Source organism: Pocillopora damicornis, chromosome 5 (assembly GCF_964200805.1).
Source record: "Pocillopora damicornis chromosome 5, jaPocDami1.2, whole genome shotgun sequence".
NCBI lineage: Eukaryota > Metazoa > Cnidaria > Anthozoa > Scleractinia > Pocilloporidae > Pocillopora > Pocillopora damicornis.
The window spans coordinates 6,270,977-6,295,864 of NC_142674.1; the positions used below are offsets into that span (position 1 = coordinate 6,270,977).

At 37.2% G+C, this 24,888-nt stretch overlaps 1 protein-coding gene across 1 annotated transcript; it reads right to left on the bottom strand.

The window, feature by feature from the left end:
- Window positions 1-8,402: 8,402 nt before the first annotated feature.
- LOC113682981 (uncharacterized) lies at window positions 8,403-18,499 on the bottom strand. The gene is made up of 9 exons (XM_089207971.1): window positions 18,305-18,499; window positions 17,733-17,828; window positions 16,965-17,024; window positions 16,233-16,283; window positions 15,224-15,301; window positions 14,782-14,850; window positions 13,705-13,773; window positions 12,964-13,032; window positions 8,403-12,481 (listed from the first exon to the last, which is right to left on the bottom strand). Exons 2-9 carry the CDS (start codon window positions 17,797-17,799, stop codon window positions 9,537-9,539), a joined length of 3,408 nt encoding a protein of 1,135 aa, XP_089064097.1. The 5' UTR covers window positions 17,800-17,828; window positions 18,305-18,499; the 3' UTR covers window positions 8,403-9,536.
- Between the last annotated feature and the right edge of the window lie 6,389 nt (window positions 18,500-24,888).

Here is a 24,888-nt window from a genome sequence, read left to right on the forward strand (position 1 = left end):
TATTGGCCTTTGATTCTGCACATCAGAAGTGTAAACTGCGTTATTTCAGCTGCATTGAGGCGTCCAAAATAATTTTAAAAGGTTTGGGCTGAAGTAGAATGTTTTATCTAATTACAAACTGAAGTGTTTTGTTTTTTGGATAACCCCCTGCGCATAATTATTTTTTTATTTTTTATTTTTTAATTATTGTCTGCCGTTATAATGTATTTAACTCCCTCCTTGCAACACTGAACAAAGACGCGTTTTATCCAAAAAAAAAAAACTTAAGCGTCTACGAAACAGATATCATTGTTCTGTGATGAAGCTGCATACTGTTTGGAAATAATGATGCTACGTCGCTTTTGAAAACTGTTAGATTTCCTGATGCCAATTGCTAATCAATGTTAATAGCAACGCTGTTCATGCCAAATAGTGACTCTATTCCTTGCAATGACTGTGACAACGAATACATCGGACAGACCAAACGTCAGTTTGGTACACGTTTAAAAGAGCACCAAAAAGCGGTTTTCCTTTGCAAAAAGGGAAATTCAGCTTTATCGGAGCATACATGCCTAATTAACCATAATTGGGTGGGATAATTCTAAAATTATCACCACTAATCGGCGTTACCACCAGCGCCTTTGTTTGGAGGCTTGGCATATGAACTCCGCCCACGCTCCCTTAAATCGTGACGATGGCGGTTTGCTTCCTGACGCCTATTTACACCTCGTCAGGAAAAAGGCCGCTAATTAGTGATCATATAAAAGGACCTCTTGTTGCAGCGTTTCACCCCTGATGAGGGCACTAGACAGGAGTGTCGAAACGTTGGTTCTATGAATTGTAACTTCTTCGGTTACATTCATTAAATCTGTAAAGCAGAGTAGCATCAAACCATGTGGGAACTTTAATATGTGACTCTAAGTTATAACTTAGCATGCCATTAAGATACAGACGAAGGGATTCATTTTCATGTGACGGTTCGTTAGCTCCGGAAGTTGATGCCCTTTTTGTACTATTTTTGCTTCAACAAGCTTGCCTATTCATTTCTGGCTGACATCTGAGTAATGTCAGAAAGAGACAACTGCTTGTTAGCATTATCCATTCAAAAGAGAGGCACGTAGGCTAGCTTCTTAGCCATGTTAGCCGAATTAAAGTTTGTTCCTGTAAAGAAAAAACCATGTTCATGTAACAGCATTTTGAGTTTCATTTCTGCAGAGTGAAGCTTTTTGTTCACTGAGCAGTGGAGGGTAACAGTATGCGATCTCGTGCATCGAGACATAGTCAGGAACTCGTTATTAAATCGCGTAAAACTGCCACAAAGCAAAACAGCTCTATTTTGAGAGAAAAACATTAATAATCAACGAGCAGAGGTATCTTCATAGGAAAGATAGACGAGCAGTCACGATAGTCAGCAATTACTGGATCACGTAAACAAATGGATTATAAGATCACATACCCCCCACTGCCCATTGACTTGAAGGCATCACTGGAAAGAGTTTCTTGCTGGCAAAACTCTGCAGAAATGAAACTGAAAATGCTGTTCTTTTACAAGGCTTTTTTTTGTGCGGAAATGTTTTTTAACTCAGCTAACATGGCTGAGAAGCTAACTTAGGAGCTTAATACTAACAAGCATTTGTTTCTTTCTGAAAATACCTGGAGGTCATTCAGAAATAAGTATGCAAGGTTATTGAAGCAAAAATAGTACAAAAAAAAGACATCAACCTCCGGAGCTAACGAACTGTCACATAAATAATGAATTACTTTGTCGGTTTCTTAATGGAGTACTACGTTATAACTTAAAACCACTATTTTGCCTGATCAGCATAGCTTTTATATCGATTAACAATTGGCATCGCGAAATCTAACAGTTTTCAAAAGCAACATAGCATCATTATTTCCAAACAGTCCACGACTTTATCACTGAACAATGATATTTGTTTCATAGACGCTTAAGTTTTTTTTTTTTTTTTTTTAATAAAAACGCGCCTTTGTTCAGTGTTGCAAGGAGGGAGTTAAAGGCGCACCAATGGTAGACAAGAACATCAGGACTCGAGGGAAAACAAAACTAATTAGTTTCCCGAGGTACCATATATTAAGTGCTTTGTTATATATTTAGACTTTCCCTTCAAAAATCATGTGGCAAAAACATGCTGTTGTTTTCAGCGCGAGGGCAACAACTGCGCGATTGTACCCGGTCGGGATACATTTGAATTTGATCAGGGGCACGTCACCAAGAATCAACCAATCACAGTCCTCGTTTTGTTGAATGAAAGTCTAGGTAGATAACAATACGTTAATATATAGATGTAGCCATGTCTAAAAGCGGTGCTCTTGCTAACTTATTTTCCAGCCCTTCATTATACTGAATAAAAACTGTAATAAAACTCTACAGCACTGGCCTAGGAGTTTCTTCAAAGGGAATTAGAGACCAGTTCGGAGGGTGGGGAGGTGGGGAAAGAATTGACGAGGTCTGGAACCTGGGGACGGCGAATACTAGTCAGCGGTATCTTAAAATAGCTGTGGACCTTCGTTGTTCTTCCTGATGTCTTGAACAAATTTTCGAAGATAGGGAATGTTTACATCTTCAGGTGAAGTGTATGATGTCAGCATCAGTTGAAATTGTTTTGTATTGAGCGTGACTTAAAATTTCGGTTTATGAAATGAGCCAAAATCGAAAGAAACGACGGTAAACTACTTTACGTGAAGGCATCATATTGGTCGATTGAAGTGTAGTCACGCGAGCACAGGGAGTCCGTAAAACAATACGCCAGAATCGTGTAATTTTTTTCAAAACTTTTTCGCTTTTGGGTATTCTTGTTTCACGATTTTCCACTGGCTGGAAATACACGACGTATTTTTGAGATTTTTTCTGTTAATTTTTAATTTAATTTTAATTTTAATTTTTTCTGTTATTTAATTCGGTAACTGCATATAATGTGGGTGTCTTTAAGAAAACTTGAGATAATACCTGGATTTCATTTTTACATCACAGAAATCAATTCGAAACATAAATCAAGTTTTCTCTTTAGTTTAAAAGTTGAGTTGATGTTGTTATTGGCTATATTAAATAGGTTGAAAAGTTTTAGAAGGTAGTTTCTCGTGTTTGCAAAAATTGAATTTACTGGAAGATGAAGTTGTTGCAACATGTAAATTTAATTGATATGTAAAAAGTTTTCTTTTGACTATCTAATGACAAGTCTTTGTATTATATTTCAACCCAACCATCTTCCATTACTAATAAACACTACTACAAAATAATTAGCCAGGGAAATGAAACAACTTGTGGCATATACACCATGTTTGAAATACCATGTCCATGTGTATGTGGGAATTGTCTGTATCATTAATTTGCTAAATGCTCCTGTTGGCAATGTTTTGATGAGGTTGGGCTGTCAGGGCAAAGGAACTGACGATTTAAGTAGGCAGTGACTTTCTTTAAACCTAGAAACTTTCATCATGAAAGCTATACATGTGCCTGGTAACTCATTCTTATTCTGATAAACTAGTTTTAAGAAGGATACAATATTTTATTAGATAAACTTGATGCATAGGCTGTGCACAAACCTTTAATGTGGCTATACTTTTATAGCCAATACCAGTCCCTTCACATGATAAAATATTAAGAAAATCAGAAGAAAAAATAATGTGCCATACATCTGCAAGATTTCATGTAATTATTTTAATTACATGAATATTAACTGATACTGAGATATCTAAGAATTTTCAAAGGAAAATAAAATTGGTTGAAAAATTAGAATTCAGCATAACCTGGATAAACAAGATTCTTAGAAAAAGAAATGTGTACTAATGAAAAGCTAAGCAAACGTTTTTAAAACACCTGCCTGTACCTGTACGGCACACAGTAAAGTCTTTTGAAGTACAGTAGTCATAATCCCGGTTTCATATGTTGAAAACACATGCACATTCAGATTTCCTATAAACCTGTAGTTTAAGCCTGTGATGACTTCAAAATTTTGATGCACACCTCAAAAGGAGAACAAATAAATTTCAAGTTTCTAGTTATTCAGTTTAGGTTAGAGAGGTAAAATTGAGTCAAACATTTAAGACATACAACGACAGGTTCAAGAAATTTTTAACAGCTAATTTTTAAGGTTAGCCTACCCGGAACAATCACCTTCATGTACAAATTTGACCAGGTTTGTACTGATGATGCCCAAAAGAACTATCTGTGGTAAAAGGGTAGGCTTTCCTTTCCTCATATAAAGAAATACTGAGATTATCATCTTCCCACAAGCTCAGTGGAAAGTAAGAGTGAATGAGATTGATAATGACTATGTTATTTGAATAAATATCCAGAGAAGGATTAAAAGGAAGATATGTTCTGCACAACTCTCGTATTTTAATTTTTTAACCTATAAAGCTAAAGCATTTACATTCTTGCTTTGTGCATTATGTGGACGCCAATTAGTATAATTTTCATGCGTCAAAATACAAAAAATGTTCTCTTCATCTATGTGCCCTAAACATCACAGCGGAGGAGGCAGGTCAAAGTAAAAACATGAATTAATTAAAGTCCTAATTAAAGGAGGACCCTTGTTTTTGCATATTCCCACCCTTTAAAACTTGCATATCATGTGACCAATTCCTTATGTCGATGTTTAGTTTGGGTATGAGTAATGTTAAGAAATGCAGTGATGAAAGCTTGAGCAAGAGTATTTAATGCAATCTAAATAATAACATGACGTGTTATGATGTGGTAACTTACACCAAAAATTTATATAATCACACAATTCCAAACAAAGGAAGTCAGGTTGTTGACTCACCTGCTTCAACTTTTTAGGGCTTATGGTACAGAGAAATAGATATGGTAAACAGTTACAATTAATACAAATTTAAAAGTTTGAAAGCTAAGAGATATACTTTACAGCCATCAGACCCTATGCATCCAAGCAAAAGGGTCAATTGCCACCATAACTTCTCCCAAACATTCATGCTTATAGGAAATCATAAATTTTTGTTACTAGGTGGTACTGTATTTACAATAGTTTTACCGACACAAATGCATTTTTCTAAAGTTATCTCAGCATATGACTGTACAGGTCATATGGAAGGTTCCTGCATGAAGACTAACATTTCAATTACCTCAGCAAACTGTAATCATCAGAGTTGCAAGCCAAGGTGTATTTGCCAAGTGCTCAAGTTTCCAAATTAGTCACCTCATATTACTGTGTAGTTTACTCCTTTTTTAGGCTATATTCAGCTTGATTATCCTGTTACATGTGAAAACATCAAATGTTACTCATATTTTCAAATAATTGCCTGAATCAAAATTTATATTTTTTAATTACCTGCTTCCTTTAATTGCGCTCCAGAAATAGTCAAAAATATTGAAGAGAAAGGAAGAAAGTTCTTGAAATATTCTATGTTAAATGAAACTTTGTTGTGAATGTTAATTGCGACGGCAATGAAAACGTTTCTGAAGCTATAATAACAATTAACTTTCCATGTAAACAAACCATAACGAAGCATGCTATGAATCAATTTAATCTTACCCAGTTTGAATGTAGGATCCAAAATCTGATTAAATTATTTGTGAATAGGAATTAAAGCTCAGTGCGTTTTTCTGCTTCTGTCATTCTAAATATTACAAATCAATCACACCACCACTTAAGTGTAATTTTTTTATGTGTACTTTTTGGTATGGACATCTAATTTTAGTATCTATCTTTTACCAGCTGACATTTCAGAAGAATCAAGTCCTCACTGGTAGACAAATTGCAGGCAAACCCTACAACTGATTAAATTTTATTTGATAAAAAACATGAAGGGCAATGGAGAAAAATAGCTGGCACAATTCAAGTGATTTTTTTTACCATATAATGGTAAAGTTTACAATTTCCCTCATTTCACTGTCTTCTGCTCATTTGTTTGTTTGCTTTCCTAACCATCTTAACTATTGTTGCCAACAAATGCGAGGAGGATATATAATGTGTACGATTATTGGCCCTTCAATCCCTGAGAGCGACTATCATCTAATTTCACCTTTCAATATCACCCTTGAATCGAACAAGAAGGTCATTATAATAAAGGCAAAGATAATCAACTGAAGAACCTCTTGATTGTTAAACAAATTCTCCCTGCCAGCACATTAGGAAATGTATAGAGAACAGTATGGAGAATATGCATACTGATGTTAGAATGTTAGGGTATAGGGTGTTAGGGTGTAAAGGGTTAAAGACATCATGTAATCTAGATATGTAGAGTATTGCTTGAATGTATGATTGCGGTAAGTGCAAGTGCCTAGTAAACATCATTCTATGGTCTTCTACGCTTCCACCTTGGAAATTAAAGATTCAGGAGAAGCATATGACATTAACTATTATTAATACTGATTTCCTCACTTGAATTCAGTCTGAAAAGAGAGCTCTGCAACACTTCTGTTTTATCTTCTCACACTTGAATTAAAACATAAGGTTTAATTATTTTCAAGGAGTTTAAGGAGGAAATTAAAGGAATGGATATATGTGACATAAAGAGAAACCTATAATAAAATAAAGCAGAGGCACATTACCTACATGTCTATGCTTCTGAATACAGCTATAATAGGTATTTTTAAGCAATTATCTACATATGTAAACCGGGTGCAATATACGGTCGTAAAAGCAATTTTATTCTAACCTTCCTCCTTGACGAGTGCCTTGTGTATCAAGTGTATCAAGTTCAGTACCTCCTGAGTCATAAGCCAGGCTTTTGGGGCCGCAAAATAATAAAATAATCAACGAGTTATGCCGGGCCAATTTCTTGAGAGTCAATTAAGTAACGTTTCCTAAAATCGTATGGAAAGTACAAAATGTGCTTCTCTTGTGCTACATATACGGATTTACAGTCTTAATTACTGATGAAATTCTGAAAGTGTGACTCAAATAATTAAAAAGAAATTTCCAAGCAAGTAACAGAAATAGTTCACAAATAGTAAACTGATAAAGAGTCAACAAAACTTCCCCAAATTATGGTGCCGATACGAATTTATCGTTCATAATCACTTCTGCACTACATATACGGATTTATTGTTCTTTATTACTGATGAAATTCTGAGATTGTACCTGAATTAATTCAACAGAAAATATCCAGGGAGGTTACAGAAACAGAATCTCAAAAACTGTTCTTGAATTCGAAAACTGTAAACAACAATTATTTACGCTAGCCATGTGCTTAGGAGCGCGCTTATGAGCTGCGCGAGTTGCGAGCTCTGCTATAACTTAGAGACACTTTTTGACATGACCAGCATAGCTATAAATATCGATAAACCGTTTTCATCAGGAAAAGTAACACTTATCAAACGTAACAGCATCGTTATTTTCAGACAATATACGACTTGGTATAGAGAAATGATATTTATTTCATGCTTTTAAGTTATTTTTTTCTTAAAGAGCCTTTGTTCAGTGTTCGTAAAGAGTACAATAGCAGTAGACAATAACTGAGTTCTTAAAAAAAAAATTATTTGCGAGGCCATCAACAAACGGAACACTTCAGGAAGTCATTAATAAATCACTCTACTTCAGACCTACTGCTTTTAGTCGTTTCAAACCTTTTTTGCGGTTAAAATTACGCAGTTTACGTCTCTGATTTGCAGGATAAAAAGCGAAGAGTAAAAATGATTCCAAACCTTCCATCTTTTGCCAAAGATATTTTAGGCAATCCGTAATTGGCTATTGCTGGTGGTACGCCGAGTGTAGCATAATTTGTAACACTTGTTGCATGACTTGTAAAGTCAGCTGCTTTTTTTTGTCAGTCTTTTATCTGCATGAGTAGGCAAATCAGTAAACTTGTAAATTTTATTCAGAAAATTGTAAGTTTCTTTTACGATTTAGCTGCAGTTTTTTGGTTAAAATGATAATAAAGATCGTTCCTGCACACTTTCCATGGAATAATCTCCATTTGGTTGATGGTAAAATAACTTTTATTCTTTCCGTCGTTTATGACGACATTAAACTTGACGAGTCCAGCTTTCCATGTGGAGTATTTCTAAAGATCTCATGTGTATGAGGTCACTTGAGAACTGAGAGGGAATATAGGAAACGAAAAATGAGGATTTTTGAAAACAATTTTTTAATTGACTCCAAGGAGAATACGAGGCGTATGTTCCATTCGCTCTGGCGTTCCCCAATTTTTATTTTTTACCGGTTTTAAAAATAGGCAAACGTAAAATTTGATTTTCACCCTTTATTCGGTGGTGGGTACGGGTGGGGTTGTGAGTGATTGCCTTTCTTCCGTCGCTCCTAACAAAAGAAAATGATGGTTAAACAGTGGAATCAATTTATTGAGCACCAGATTTGTAGTTGTATCTTTTTTCCTTTTATTTTGCACCGGACCTCCAAATAATGGTGGAAGGGGGGAGGGAGAAAGAGAGAGTGTTGTCATTAGTAAGTTTCTGTTTCTTCCGTCGCCCCAAACAGTCGAAATCAATCAATCAAACAAATTTATTACAGTGAGTATTTTCTCATTTCGTCATAAATTGAATATTACCTTCTAAAAGAAGTTTTCTACCGTGAAAACTAAGATAAATTAATTTGTATTAAAACTTGATAACTGATTAAGTGTCAGAGTGTCTCTGAATCTAATCTTTCTGAATGATTTGCCTTTGATCATACAGCATATGGTGTAGTTTAACAGACTCTTAAATCATTACGAGCCTCCTGTGATAGAAAACGTTATTGTAACGAGGCGATAAAAAAAAGCTACAGGAAAGCTTACAGGTGCAAACAAACTCTACTGTTACTGCGTACTAAAATTAACTCACTCCAGTGTAAAATACTTAATTCTGGATCTTAAAAGATCCACAAAAAATCACGTCGGTGATATAATACTCATAAAAAATATGTTGTAATAACTCAGCAAAGGCCATATAAAAAAAAATTACCTCTTACAAATTATGTCACACTTGTCTAGTCTAGTACTAGTCCCACATTTGTCTCACACTAGTCTAACATGCTTAGTTTTAAATCTAAAAAATTGCACGTATAACCGAGTTGTTGATTAAAAACGTTTTGAAACAATCCAGTCAAGCCTAAGAATACAAAAAGCACTTCCTTCTTGTTACTGAGTATTCGATTTGACCCACTCTAATGTAAAATACTTAATTCTGGGTCTTAAAAGATCCACAAAAAATCACGTCGGTGATATAATACTCATAAAAATATGTTGTAATAACTCAGCAAAGGCTATATAAACAAAAAAGTACCTCTTAGAAATTATGTCACACTTGTATAGTCTAGTACTAGTCCCACATTTCTCTCGCACTAGTCTAACATGCTTAGTTTTAAATCTGAAAAATTACACGTATAACCGAGTTTGTGATTTAAAAGTTATGAAACAAGCCAGGAGAGCCTAAGAATACAAAAACACTTCCCACTTGTTACCGAGTATTCAATTTGACCCACTCTAATTTAAAACTGACTTAATTCTGGATCTTAGCAAACACATTGTTGGAGAATGTTTTTCAAGTAGTAGTTTTGTTGAGGTTAAAAGCTTCTAAGGATGTCGGGAACTTATCCTTTTTCAAATAGTTTTTCATGCCTTAGCTTCGTAACTAACAACTATGGTTGAGATTTATGGTGACTTATCTCAAAGTCTCCACACTTGTTCATGCCATCGGGTGGCTTGCGCTGCTCCTCCAAAGCCTCATTGACAATTAGTGCCATTCCCTCAAGTTGGTGCAATTCTTTGTGACAGTGAAGAAACCATTGGCCTGGATTATCAGAAAGAAAATTGATGACAACGTAGCCGCCAGCAGGGACCATTACTGTGTCCTTTCTTATGGTGCGCCTATTGATGGTAAAATTCATTGGCTCCGTCTTCCAGCTTGGTCTGGTACAACTTTCCTTCACACACCCTTCTTTAGTGCAGTTAACATCAGCGCAGGATATATCACTGTTGCGTTTTTTAACATAACCAGTGGTATCGTCATACTCTGGATATCCGACGGCAACTACATGAAACGTATGGCCATGGAGATGAATTGGATGAGCACTAGGAGAAGCACCAATTGATGAAAACACCATTTGAACAGTTTCGTTATATGGAATGTCTATCACCTGCGCACATGAGCACTCGAGTGTCGATGGATTGCAGTCAGCCGTAAGGTTACAGATGGTGTCTTTTTCTCGAAAATCGTTATATTGGGTTTGGGGTGGAAAGGAAGGAAGAATAAAATTTCGCCCGTTCACTGAACTAGCTTTAGATTCACCTTCAAAATGAAAATTGATGAAATGTGTGCAATTTCGGCATTGGCTGTTAGGGTTTGCATTTGGAAGTTCCCCACGTGGAGTTCGCTCAAGTAAACGCAGCTCGTCTACATTAGTACAGATAATGTTGTATGAACAATGAAAGTTTTTAAATGGGCAGTTCACTGCTTTGCATGGATTCTCCTGGGTGCACACTCTGAGAGGAGAATTGTTTTTGATTTCTTCATATCTATGCGACGGCACATTGGCATCTGGATCATGCGAATCGCTACGCCGTTTGTAGTGCAAAATAGCTTCTGCCACATGTCCTAGTGACTTGTAAGGCGGCCCTTGGCCACTTTGATCAATCTCCATAGTCTCGGCACGAATCCAGTAGTCTTTTATTTCCTCTTTTGCATCGAGTAGAAAGTCATATCTCTCTCCGGGATGGATCATGATGTAATCAACCTTTTTTTCGGGTTCAATCCAATAGCCGTCAGTGCCGACCACAGTCAGTTTATGGCCATCAATGGAAAAGCTGTAAGAATAAAGCCCTTGGGCTCCTACGAGCCGAAAGCGATATATCTTTCCGGACTCAACAGTGAATATACTCAGTCTGGTTTTGTTGTATGGAACATCATCATGTCTGCCTTTGCCATTTATGATTCCAGAAAAGTAGGGAATAGGTCCAGCCCCGCCATTGTCAAAACTACGTGTACCACTATACTTTTGATCAGATGGAGTAGGCACTTCGCCGTGTGGCTTGTCTGGATAAAAGCCTAAGTCGGCTTGGCTCTGTGTGAACAGGTCTAAAGATGCCTCCACCTGCCAGTCTAGAAGCGTTAAAGTGTGTTTATCTGGATTATCTTTAAATTCAGCTTTCAGTTTTGCTCGTATTCGGTCCAACCTTGATCTGGTTTCTTTGACTACAAGTGCACCATAGAGGCCATCTGTTCTCTGAGCGCCACTGTGGGAGTGGTACCAAAACGTGCCAGCAGGACTAGCAATGTACTCGTATGAAAAGCTGGATGATGGTCCTATTTGACATTGAGTGACTTGACCAACACCATCCATCCAAGGTGTTCCTTTCTGATGCATTCCGTGCCAGTGAATTGAAATACCTTCAGTGGTGAGATTGTTGTGAACGTGAATAATAACCTTTTGCCCTTCCTGAACTATTAAGGTAGGTCCAGGAATTTGTCCATTGACGGCTATTACCATACGGTACGTTTTACCATCTACAAACTGAGGATAAGTGCATTTGGCTAGGTCTAATGTTGAACATGTTCTATTATACTGCAGTGGCAAAAGTGCTCCGTCTTTATCGAAATAATAATTGACTCCCTCGGCTCCTCGCAAAGCTATTCCTGTTGGTTCATCGACCGACAACTTTTGATAGCTGGTGAAAGTTCGAATTTCGTCAATTTCGAGGTTAAAAATACATACATGTGCACGCTTCTTGCATCTACACGTTGGATTGCCGTATTCACAGTTGACGGTCACCTCATATTCCCACTTTAGCCTGATGTCTCTCGTATTGTAACTTCCAAGCTGTGGATCACTTGTCAAATCCATGTACTGCTCCTCACCAGTCTTAGCAGAGGTGTGAATGGATGATATATACCAATTTTCATTTCCTTGATGATGAGGCTGTAGTCGTACTTCCTTAATTTCGGATATCGAAACGCACCTTTCGGTTTGAAATCGGCTAACGAAGTTCAGCTCTAGCACAGAGGATTGGCTTCGTAGCTCATATCCTACAAGTTCTGCCCTAAGTTTTTGGTCCTGCATGAGAACAAGGATAAGGAAGTAGCTCTTTCTATCCATTTTTGAGGAACCATCTCCTTTCATACCTCCCTTGGTCTTTGCCTTAACGCGTATGTACGTGATACAGGATCCTGCGACAGCATAGGTGAGGAGGTGCTCTTTGGCTTGGTATGGGTAATGATGTTCTTCATTGCCGTCTACCCACATACTGAAGCCTGGATCACTGGTCAGCTTGGTGAAGGCTCTATGCGATCCCGCGGTGTAGGTATCGATTGACACAACGTACCATCTATTATTTCCTCGAGCCGTGAGATGAACTTTTCTTATTTCTTTACGAGTGCAGATGAGTGGCGGGTCAAAATCACTTTCGGCGTTCAAGTCTTCTTCGTGTCGGTGACCTTGGTATTTGCTTCCATTTAGCTCCGCCTGATGCACTTTGCCATCACTCAGAACGATCTTTAGTAGTAGATTCCCTTTAGGATGTAGACCTCCCGAGTCATGGAGCGGTTGGTTACCCATCAATGCCACGACTTTTACAAAAGCGATGTATCCTATGAAAAATAAATTTGTTACATTGTCAAATAAGCAATTACTTATATCTTTGGTTTCAAACTACTCGCTGAAAGATCATATTCACAAGAAATTTCTAAGGGCCTAAATTTTGGAAACTGATTAGGCCTTTTGCTCGATGTTTGCTTAAACCAGTCTCTTAGGTGAAAAACATTTTTCAAATCATCAAATTGCATGTTCACTGTCTCAGATCGTCGAGCGTGCATCCAAACTGCAAGTGTCGGCGTTTTACACCAGGCCTCTGTGTTTCTATCCTCGAAAGTTTCCAACAAGGAATGAAACTGCAGTCTCTCGGTCATGGCTCACATCCTGTCTTTCATGTCTATCGAAAGTCGTGCTATACTAACACTCCAGATTTGGAGAAAATAAGTAGAAGCGTTCTACTTTCAAATCTACACGTGCGATGTCAAATGTTAGGGATAGGAAACAGAAATGTGAGGGAATGATAAAAATGTCACTTTACCTGGTTCAAGAGGCATGAAATGGTCCTCGTGAAGATTCCCTGGCTTGCCTCGTAACTCGTTCAGCCCGTCTAAACAGAAAGAATAAATTGAAAAAATACAGCTGACTTTGAAGTATCAAAGTGGTGGTAGGAAGCTATAACTTTTAGCTGTACCTCAATTAATATTCGGTAAGTAGTGCGGATATATCGAGTCATAACTCCTACTTTATCGTCAATTTTTGACGGATGAGGAGTAAGAGTGTGTGGGAAAAGAGGCAGTTCAAACATTTGAAAGTTTAAGGAACCCATAACTTGGTGTCAGTCTAAAGTCGCAACCAACTGGCACCATGCAATTTCACTTAGTTTCGCTGGTTGGTTCTTCTTGGTGTCCTACTTAGTACAAACTATTTTGGAGTGACTTGTTTGATGAGTCATGTCAACCAGCTTTTAACCCGGCCTAAAATGCTGCAGTTATTTAAGCCGGAACGGTTTGAGTGATGCTGAATTGGAAAAATTCAACCCACCAACTCATGTCAGTCCAAATTGTTGTAATCTTTTGTCACGTAGAGTCCTTTGCGAAACATTAGAGTTTAGGAAAAAAGCCAGCCTTTAGGTTGCTAGCCCAGTAATGACTTCCGTCATACGCAACCATGACTATTTCGAAGTCATCTTTCATTTCGCGTGTATTCTAGTATCCCTGAGACAGCTAAGGTCGGTGGTTACTGATTGAAAAGTATATTTTCTGCTTAGGAATCTACTCACTTTCTTTAGGAGTCTGAGAATCCAAATCGGGAAATACTCTTGAGTTCTCGAAAACTTCTTTGGCTCCGTCTGAGGAGAGAGTTAATCATGTGTGAGGATCTTCAATAAAGGAGATGTAATTCATAGACAGTCCAGTATGAGAAAAGATAAATATAAAAGCTAAGACTTCGAATTAGATGATAATGGGGCAATTTACCAGCTAGACTCGCATTAGAAAATCCAATACCTACAACAAGAGGCAAAAATAGTTGGCACGCTTCCCCCTACTAAGTGGTCGACAACCCTCCCCTCAACACGATGGAAAGTAATCTTATAATTCATCTCTAATACGTTATTTAAAAGTCCCATTTTGTAACCCCAGGCAACAGTGAAATGGGGGAAGAGGGGGAAATTAATGAATGGATAAAAAAAATTCAACAAATAGTCGAGCGTGCCAAGACTTTTGCCACTCGTTTTAGTGGTAGTAGTTATTATTCTTCTAAGCCTAAATCACCCCTGAACGGATTAAAATGAAGCTAATGTAATACTTTTCCTACTTGGTCCCTAGGTCACAAAACTAAATTACAGGAGCATCCGAGCACTGATAGGGGTGACTTGGGTATTTCGTATCAACAGTTGATGCTTTGGGCCCTAATGATTTTCTTTGACTTGAAAAGAAAAAAAAACGTGGTGCCCAAATATCGAAAGTTGTAATAAAGAAAACAAACACCTAAGTGCAAGGGTAAACAAAATGCATATTCTCCATTTCGTGTTATTTCCCTACTCAGCAACTTGCATACAGGATGTCTGAAACAAGGATTGTTTTATTGAAAAAATTGTGCAAGAGCTCTTGCCCGAAAAAGAGCGTTTTACTATAAAAAATTTTTGTTTGCATGTACCAATCTTATTATAATATATAGGAAGAGAATCCCTAACATTACCTAAATCCCTGGACTTATGCACTGACGTCCATTATCTCACAAAGCTTCTTTCGTTGACAATGTTTCTAATTTTAACTCGTGAGAGACGATTTGCGCGCCCGCTCCAGGATCTTTGATATTTTTTGTGTACGAAATGTCTGGCTTGTGATCACCTTACCTTTGTCGGAAATTTGGAAATTATGCTTGGAAAATTCCCTTGAATTTTCGAAATCTTCTAAGGGTATGTCTGAAGAGAAAAAGAAAATTCAAATGTATTTACAACCACACCAAAAGATCAGAATAACATCAATGATAACAAACAGCCGGACCACCACGAGCAAAAAAAAGCGTTGCTAAAGTACTTCCTGCCGAATTATAGGCAAGTAAAGGCAAAAAAATTCAGGAGTAAGCAATTTTATCTATGTAGTCCTGGGTGCTTGCAGAATACAACTAATTAACCACTTGAAGAAAGTGGTACAGCCTGAATCTAAAATGGCGCGTGCACATTTATGCGATCTTTTGGCCACATTCTGATTTATAGCTTCGCAACCATGATTATCCCATAAGTCTCTGCGCACCCGCTGTCGCCCCAGGCTTTCTCTCTTTTGAAGTAGACTTACCAAATGGTTCCTCGATGTCTTTTATTACTCCGTCCTCTTCATCCCCGTTGTCATGTTTCTCAGACTCACGCGGGAAATCTGAACGAAAAAAATTGAGGCCTATGAGTTTCTTCCAAAACTTCCCTACAAGTTTCTTTGGAGATCAAGTTGTCACTTAATTGTTAGATTTGTTTTTCCTAAATCTACAGATATTCTCAACAAAGAAGCATTTGGCTATACCATGTTTTTGACAATATTTAGGAGAAATTACTGAGTTTTAACGTTGTAAACATTTTTAACGGACTACTTAACCATAAATCTTAGTGCATACTACTGAGTAACTCATCCAAGGTTGTAACAATATACTAAAAACTGGTCCTGAAGTAACTAAGCTTTAAGATGAGTTCCACATGCACTATGGCCCTGTTAGGGTCAAGCTTAAGTCATCCTTCATTCTTGTTGTATATTTGTGTATCTTGGTTGAGATTGTAGCCATTCCAGTTAAAAATCGAGATTCAATGATGAGCCTCAGAGAAAAGATAATCTAAAACAATTTTTTTGAATATCGATAAATAGTTTACTGTGTATGGTTCTATCAAGAAATTATAAACTGTTTGTAATCTCTTGGTCTTACATGATCACCAAGGAGATTAAAAGATTTGAGTGGACCTACTTTCATCTCTATAGCGAGATGTCAGAAGTGATAAACAGGTTCGCGAAAACTTAATGAAAAAAAAAAACTGGTCGGTAATAATATTCATCTTGAGCAAATTATCTTCCCTCCCCTCCCCCCCCCCCCTTAAAAAATGCATGGCCAGAGAATGTTCAAGAAAGATACGTTTTGCCACAGCTTGCAAGTGAAACTCAGGTTTCAGATCCTTTTCATTAACCTGAAGACGGGAGAAATACAATGAAGACAATGAAGGTTGGGAGTCGGGAGGCGGGAGAATGTTGTGCGGAAGGAGGGAGACTGTGACCTCCCTGTCTCCCCCTCCCCCATATGATCACCAATGAGATCGAGTTAACTTACCCATATGTACTTTGATGTAGTCCTCCTCTCTTGGATCTGCGTTTGCGCCAACTAAAAACGTAGAAAAAAATTGAATCACCTCAGCTCCACAATTAAAGTAGACTTATACACAGTATTACAAGCAATGTTTTGCAATTGGAAGACTGAAGAATTCTCAACAAAAGAAAAACGAAAGATTTCTTTCCATCAACATGAGGCAGGAGATTGTTACCAATGGAACAGTTTTAATTTTATATGCGTATTATGTCTTATAGCCTTTTGTTAAGCGAGTGAAATAAATATTAGAAAATAAACCTTAACAGGCAAGTAAATGGCTAAAAGAATTCTCTGTAACCTTTATATTTTATTAAAGGATAGTGTATGTGCTCGACAAGTAAAAAAAAATATTGAAATCATCTTTCTCATAAGTAGCCAGCTGAAGAGAGGATATATATCTTTTCAACAATTTCAATTCTACACTCATCAGAGACTTGAAACAAAATTGCAAACTGCGCTTTATTCAAGTTACTGTAAGAGTCTTCAATTGCATTCATTTTTTCAGGAGGTGAGATATTATTCATATTAAGGGAGTGGTAATTTCGAGCGTATATCATGACTACAGCATTTTTAATCCGGCAATCTGATCTCTGAAATGCCAGATAATCTGCAATGAATTCCAGTGGCAACCTTTGGGCTTGAACGAGGAACATGAATACGAACACGAATGAAAAAAAATTTAGAAAAAAAACTTACCTATAAATCGTCTGTTGTGGTCAGCATCTCCAGGATCTACCTTAGGCTTGAAGTTTGCGGCTGGAAACAATGTAAGAACAAAATGATTAAGATGAACTCCATTATGAGCTAAGACAATTAGATAAAATTACGAACTGTTTTCCGTAAAAACTAGACCCCCAAACCGAGCCCTAACTCCTGTGAAGAATTCATTCTTTTGGGAACAAGTCATTAATTATCACCTGGGGGGAGGGGGTGGGGATTGAGGTTGGGTCGTTGCGCCCGTTTAGGTTGAGTTCTGAAATGAGTTTCTCGAGGGCTTGTGACTGTCAGAAAGTCTAACAAGTTAAGGAAACTCTTTCGAATAATAGCTCCGAGCATTTTCCAAAGATTTTTCAACTCTAGAGTCGCGCACGGTTTGTGCCAGACCTCATTCGAAAACAAAAAGAACAGTAAAGTTCACTCTTAATTCAAATAAAAGCAGTTAATAGATGTTATTAAGCTCCCTTTGTCCCCGTTCAAACCAAGATAACCAGACCGTTTCAAAATACGCTTATGAATAAATTGTTTAGTTTCAAATCCCAGACGTCAAAAGGGGTAAAAGCAAAAGAGTGGGACACAAGGCGCAGCCAAGTGTTTCACTGATGTTTTTGCCTTATTTCTAGGTCATCTGTGATCTTTAACTGAACAGAACCTCGGCAACATGGAATCTATTTGTTTTATGCGGAATAAAAAAGCAAAATGTTTTTAATGGTGACGCTATTTATTTCATGATGATTCATTTCTTACCTGAGACACAGCATTCAAGAACACACATAGCCACGAAGGCAAAGGCAAAAACTACAGAAATCTTCATTGATTTCTCTGTTTAACTGTCTTGGATACCTAAAAGAAAACAAGAAGATTTGATAATGGAAGGCTTGTCGTTTTACCTGCGCGATTTAACGGTCAGCTTTGCGCAAGTGTCTAGATAAGCGATTATAGTTGCGTTAGCAAGCGTGGAAATGATCAAGGTGGGGATGACGTCTTTCCTTTCTTCCAAGACCATGCAGGCGAACGAGTGAACTGAAAATCCAACGACTATCGCGCAAAAGAGTCCAATTCGAGAATCATAATGATAAATCATGGTGGTATAGGCTTTGAACAAAAATTCATAAAGCAAAAAGGCGCTACTCTTGCATAAAGGCGTGCCTTGAATTTTGCCGCGATTCCCACCACTGTGCATGTTACGAGCAGTTTTTTTCGCCCAGAAAAAACAATCTCTTTGGTAAATTACCTGATTTGAAAAAAATAGCCTTAGCTCTTCATATCTCGTTAACAAAAAAGGAGAATGCATGATACAGAATCAAAAGCAAACTTACTTTGCACAACCGACTCGTTTCAAGAGTATGAAAGTCTCTTGAATTTTCCAAAGTAGCTCTAACAAAACTGAACAACTTGTGGTCAAGAGAGAAACTTAACAGCCTTTTTAAATGAGTCTAGAGTCAGCTAGAGTTTGTTAAAGGAGGTTCCATCGCTTTTGTGTTTATTTAGCCTCAAGCGATAAACAATTGAGTGTTGTTTTACTGGCTATCGTGCACACTTTGATGACTTTGTTTTTATCAAGTACTGTCATCCTTTATTACAGTCACAGTTAGCAGAAATTATCAGTTTTCCTGAGTATCCTATCAACATAGCTTTCCAGAGTTAAACTTAAAATGTTGACGATGTCAAAGGGGTTTTTCCAAGAAAGATTTAAATCAACTAACATGACTACGGAGCTCTCTTTTGCCATTCGGAATGGACGATGCTGACAGACACTTCCGAATTCTTTCTGACATTATTTAGAGGTCATTCAAAATTGAATAGGCAAGCTTAATGAAGAAAAAAATAACCAGGGAGTTAAGCGTCACATCCATGAAAATGAATCCATTTGTCTTTATCATAACCCAATACTAAAGAGGTGTAAGTTATAACGCAGAGGCACTACTTGACAGGATTAATGCTATGAAATTGGGAAATCTGATAACTTTCAAATGTAACATGGTATGATTGTTGCCAACATTTCATTTAATTCCATTTGCGTGATAAAAATGTACGTTTGTTCAGTGGTACGATGATTAAGTTTACAAAGAGTACAATAATGGTAAACAATTACTGACTTTTTAATAAAAAAAAATTCCTTGCAGGAACTATCAACAAATAAACTCTATCGGGAAGTAGTTGAATAAAACATTCCTTCGGAAAAAGGGATGATTGTTAATTGTTTACAGAAAGAAAGTTCTGCTCTCCTATCTTTCTCACGAAGATACTTCTGCTCACCGATTAATGGTATTTTTCTCTCAAAATATTTTGCTCTGTGGTAATTTTATCCGATTTAGATCACATACTGTTACCCTCCACTGCTCAGTGATCAACAAGCATCATTTGGTAACAAAGCTATGCAGAAATAAAACTCAAAATGCTGTTACATGAACAAGGTTTTTTTTTTATATAAAGATAGACTCTAATTCAGCTAACATGGCTAAGAAGCTAGCCTACGTGCCTCTTTTGAACGGATAGTGCCGACAAACACTTGTCTCTTTTTGACATTACTCAGATGTCATTCAGAAATGAAAAGGCAAGCTTATTGAAGCAAAAATAGAACAAATAAGGGCATCGACTTCCGGAGCTGACAACTGTCATATGAAAATGAATCCCTGCGTCTGTATCTTACTGGCATGCAAAGTTTAACTTAATTTGAGTTGCTTTTTGGCGTAAGTTTGTTTACGCGGAAAAAAGGGATGCTTGTCAATCGTTAGTGCGAAGAAAGTTCTCTTAGCCCATTTATCTTAAGAAGACACTTTTTCTTACAGGCTGTTAATGTTTTTTCCTCAATATATAGCTGTTTTGCTCTTTGGTAATTTAACGCGACGTAGTAATTCCTGATTATCGTGCGTAGTGATTATGAGATCACGTACTGTTACCTTTCGTTGCCAACTGACTAGAAAGTATGACTGGAATGAGTTTCGTATTAGCAAAGCTCTCAAGAAATGAAACTCAAAATGCTGTTCATGTACAAGGCTTTTTTTTGCGGAAATGATTTTAACTCAGTTAAATTTTTACTGACGAGGTGTTAATAGGCGTCAGATAGTAAGCCGTTAACATCACGATTTAAAGGAACGTGGGCGGAATTGATATGCAAACAAAGGCGCTGGTGGTAACGTGGATTAGTGTGGTAATTTTACTTCAGGAAGTAATTGAATAAAACACACTTCTTCGGACCGAATGTTTTTAGTCGTTTTAAACCCTTTTCATTTTTCAGCTGAAATAACACAGTCTTACGCTTCTGATTTGCAGGATAAAAGGCCAAGTACAAAGATGACTCCAAACGTTCTATCTTTTGCATAAGAATTTTAGGTTTTCAACTTAATAGTATCCATAATCGACTATTATTGGCATTACACCCAGTGTAGCATGACACGTAACACTTGTAAAGTTCATTTTCTTTTTGTCAGTATATTATCTGAGTGGGCAAATCAGAAAGCTTGCAAATTTTATTCCAGAAGTTGCGAGTCTCTTTCAAGATTCAACCATTTTTTTTGTGATAACTTTACACGATTTATGGTGTTGCTTTTTAGCGTCAAATCAATTGTTTACACGAAAAAACTGTTAGTTGTCAATTGTTAATAGAAGGAAAGTTCTGCTCGTCTATCTTTCCTTGGTGACACTTCTACTCACTAATTTTTAGTATTTTTCTCTCAACATAAAGCTGTTTTTCTCTGTGGCAATTTTATGTGGTTTAGTACTGAGTTCCTGAATATCGTGCGTCATGATCATGCCTGTCTCGATGCACGAGATCACATAATGTTTACCCTCCACTGCTCAGTGACCAAGAAGCTTCAATTGGTGACAAAGCTCTTCAGAAATGAAACTCAAAATGATGTTCCTGCATGTATAAGCTTTTTTTTTGCAAAAAAAATATTTAACTCAGGTAACATGGCGAAGGAGCTAACTTATGTTAACTTATGAATAGCTAAGCTTATTGAAGCAAAAGCAATCTAAAACAGGACTTCAACTTTCGGAACTAACAAACTGTGACATAAAAAAATAAATCCCTTTGTCGGTGTCTTGATGGAATACTTAAGTGCCGCTCTCGCTAAGAGCGGTCCTCTCGACATCCCGTCATAAAAAATTTCAATTTTTAATTTTAACCCATGAAAAGACACATGTTTCGAAAATAGTTTAGTTGTTCTCTAATTCTCCTTTTTTGCGTCGTCATAAGCCAAAAATGATTCTTGGCCGGACCACCCCTGTCTACAGTGATCGAAAGTGTAAATTTCACAATTTTGTCCAGCGCGCAGTGACTGCAATAATATAGCTCACGGAATTCTATCTTACTACAAGTTACAAGATGCATTCAGTTAGTTTACAGACATAATATACGGGGAAAAATTTCTCAGTTCTGATTGGTTAAGATGAGTGCAGTTTTCAGGTAATTGAGTGCAGAAGAGAGTTAATTCAGTGCAGAAGAGGGTTAATTCAGTGCAAAGAAAGAAACGAATCAGACATTCTGATTGGTCAATAATCAAAGAAACTCACAGATAACCAATCAAATGCGAGCCTTGGATGTCGCAACAAAATTTGAAAATTTGAAAATTTGCGAGCGAAACAATATCCGGCGTTTTAAGTAGGCTTTCTTTCGCCACCGCAGCTGAAAAACAGCTTAAACAACGAAAACACTTTAAAAAGCACTGCTTTTTGGTTGTCAGTTTGGAAAAAGTGGTTTTTAGAGAAGGGAATTGCCGAGGAAATCGAAAATTACGAGCCGACCCAGCCTAACACTTTGCTCGAGCGATCCAACGTCGAAATTAAAAACAAGCATGATTAAATCTCGGAAACGACGATTCCATTTCATCGAAAGTGATTCGGACACAGACTGAACAATTCCTTGAACTGTTTAGTCGGACTTTGAACTTTTGAACACGTAATCACATGATTTTTCTCGTGCAATTTGGAATAAACAAGCACTTGTTAATTTTTTCAAAGACCACAAATTGCACTCGCCCTACGGACTCGTGCAATTTTGCTTTTTGGTTGTCAGTTTGGAAAAAGTGGTGTTTAGAGAAGGGAATTGCCGAGGAAATCGAAAATTACGCCCCACGGGCTCGTGCAATTTTGTTAGTCTTTAGAAAAATTTACTCGTGCTTATTTATTCCAAATTGCACTCGAAATCATGTGATTACCTATACAAATATGGAAACTTCAGCTGAACTTTTTTTATACCAGCGTGATCAGAGGAGAGCCTACTCTTCGACTATAATTTGCATATCAAAAAATTCACTAGTTTGTACGAAAGAATTCTCAAAATGCAGGCGTTGATCGGGCTGAAAAAGCATATCAGTGCATATTTTATACACCAATGAGATCACCGATTACCTCAAACCCGCGGGCATATCTCTAGCTTTCATCCACTAACAGCTTAAAAACAACGCAAATCCATATGTTTGATCAATCGCGGTCGTGTCAAAAATCATTTGCATAATTCTGAATATTGACCTAAATCTCCTTTTGACCGTTCAGACTTCGTTCGTTTATCTTCTTGAGGATTTTAGGTTTTCATAAAAACTGAATGGAGAATAGATACCGAGTTGTCCTAAAACGATACGTAAACGTGATCGGTCGTAACGCTTGCGCGACTTACTTTTGAACTTTAATATATTTTACTTTTGAAAGTAAACAAAGGTGATCGGAAGGCGCCTTCTCGATAATTTGCGTTGAAATATCAGATTGTTATATCGATCGCTGTCCACAGGGGTGGTCTGGCCAAAAATCATTTTTGGCTTGAGACGACGCAAAAAAAGAGAATTGGAAAACAACTGAACTATTTTTGAAACATGTGTCCTAATTAACAATTGGTTCATATGTCAGCGGGCGTTCATCGAGATATGAAGCACGCGGGAAGTTTGGAGAGCACGAAAGATGCGTAAGAGCAACTCTAGCTTCTTAAGTGCTCTCCAAACTTCCCAAGTGGTTCATATCTCGAGGAACGCACAGCTGACGTATGAACCAATTGTTTTGTAACATTTTCAACCCGAAGGAAATTTTTTTTCTCAAGGGATTTGTTTGCTGACGTCATGAGCGTGCACAATAGGAATACGAAGCACGCTCGCGCAAGTGAATTTGATTAGACAAATTTACTAGCTATGTTATAAACCCTTTTCATGGGAAAAATAAGAGAAAACTTTTCTCCGACGGGATGTCAAGAGGACCGCTCTGAACGAGAGCGGCACTTAATTATAGCTCAGAGACTCTATTTGACATGATCAGCATTGCTATTAACACCGATTAACAGCTGTCATCAGGAATCGTTATATACCTAGACTTTCACCCAACAAAACGAGCACTGTGATTGGTTGATTCTTAGTCACGTGCCCCTGATCAAATTCAAATGTATCCCGACCGGGATACAATTGCGCAGTTGTTTCCCGCGCGCCGAATACAACAGGATGTTTTTGCCATATGATTGTTTAAGGGAACGTCTTAGTACATAACAAAGGACTTACTGTATGGTCTCTCGGGACTGTATGCTTTCCCTCGAGTCCTGAAAAGGACTTTCGGGAAAACAAAACTAACTGTTTCCCTCGGGACCACACATTAATTGAATATTGCAACACTTAAAAAAAGTAACATAGCATCATTATTTTTAGGCAGAGAAATTATATTCATTTATATACGTTTAATTAATTTTTTTTAAAATAAGAGCCTTTTTCAGCGTTGCAAGAAGAGAGTTTTTAAAGAGTACAATAGCAACAGATTATAACTGAGTGAAAAAAAACAATCATTTGCGAGGCTATTTACAAACAGAATACTTCAGGAAGTCACTGATAAATCACTCTGCTTCAGACCAAATACTTTTAGTCGTTTTAAACCTTTTTATGCAGTTGAAATAACACAGTTTTACGTCTCTGATTTGCAGAATAACAAGCCAAGAGTAAAAATGATTCCAAACTTGCCATCTTTTGTCAAAAATATTTTAGGTCTGCAAATGAATGCCATCCGTAATTGGCTACTACTGGCATTACGCCTAGTGTAGCATAACTTGTAACACTTGTTGCATGACTTGTAAAGTTAGCTGTTTTTTTGTCAGTCTTTTATCTGAGTAGGCAAATAAGTTAATCTGTGAACTTTATTCAGGAAATTGTAAGTTTCTTTTAAGATATAACTGTTTTAAAAGATTTATAACCAAAAACCATAACTGCGTTGCTTTCTAACGCCAAACCACAATTATATTTCTACGCTTTATTGGTAAAATACAAACACTTTCAGTATTTCTTTGTGGGAAAATAGTATGCTTTCAAATTGTCAAGGCGAAGAAAGTTCTGTTTGATTATCTTTTATGCTAAGATACTTCTGCACGCCAATATTTAGCCTTGTGGAGAGAGAGACAAGCCAATATTGACTTAAGTATTATTTACTCACTCTGATGTTTATTAATAAAAGCTTGTTACTTAGTTTCATATTAGATTCTGGTGCTTGTTTTTCATTCCCAACATTTGGCTCTAATGTCTCATTTCCCTGCCTTCGTCTTAGCTATGTCTGTCCTGCTACGCTTATTTTGGCGCTAGTAACTTGTCTTCACGATATACTTGCCGTAGGGCGAGTGCAATTTGTGTTCTTTGAAAAAATTAACAAGTGCTTGTTTATTCCAAATTGCACGAGAAAAATCATGTGATTACGTGTTTATAAGCGTCAGAGCGATTAGAGGAATTGTGGGTTGTGTGTGGATTTATATGTAGAAAGTATGAAAGTTTAAATCTATCATTCTTAAAAATTTTAAATTACTCCAAAACGATTCAGATACTGGCACTATCTTTTCGCAACCCCCACTTATTTCATTTAAACGTGACAAAAACATAGGCAACTTTTTAGTCAGGAGTTCATTTCAAACCAATCACCAATCTGGAACTTTTAAATGCGCTCGCTC

Bases quoted from the DNA above. Each gene is read 5' to 3' on its own strand.
- LOC113682981 (XM_089207971.1), bottom strand. From the start codon at position 17,799: ATGAAGATTTCTGTAGTTTTTGCCTTTGCCTTCGTGGCTATGTGTGTT. The intron at 16,284-16,964 runs GTAAGTTTTTTT...CTACGTTTTTAG, and splicing joins CCACAACAGACGATTTATAG to TTGGCGCAAACGCAGATCCA. The intron at 13,033-13,704 runs GTGAGTAGATTC...CTTTCTGTTTAG, and splicing joins TTCTCAGACTCCTAAAGAAA to ACGGGCTGAACGAGTTACGA.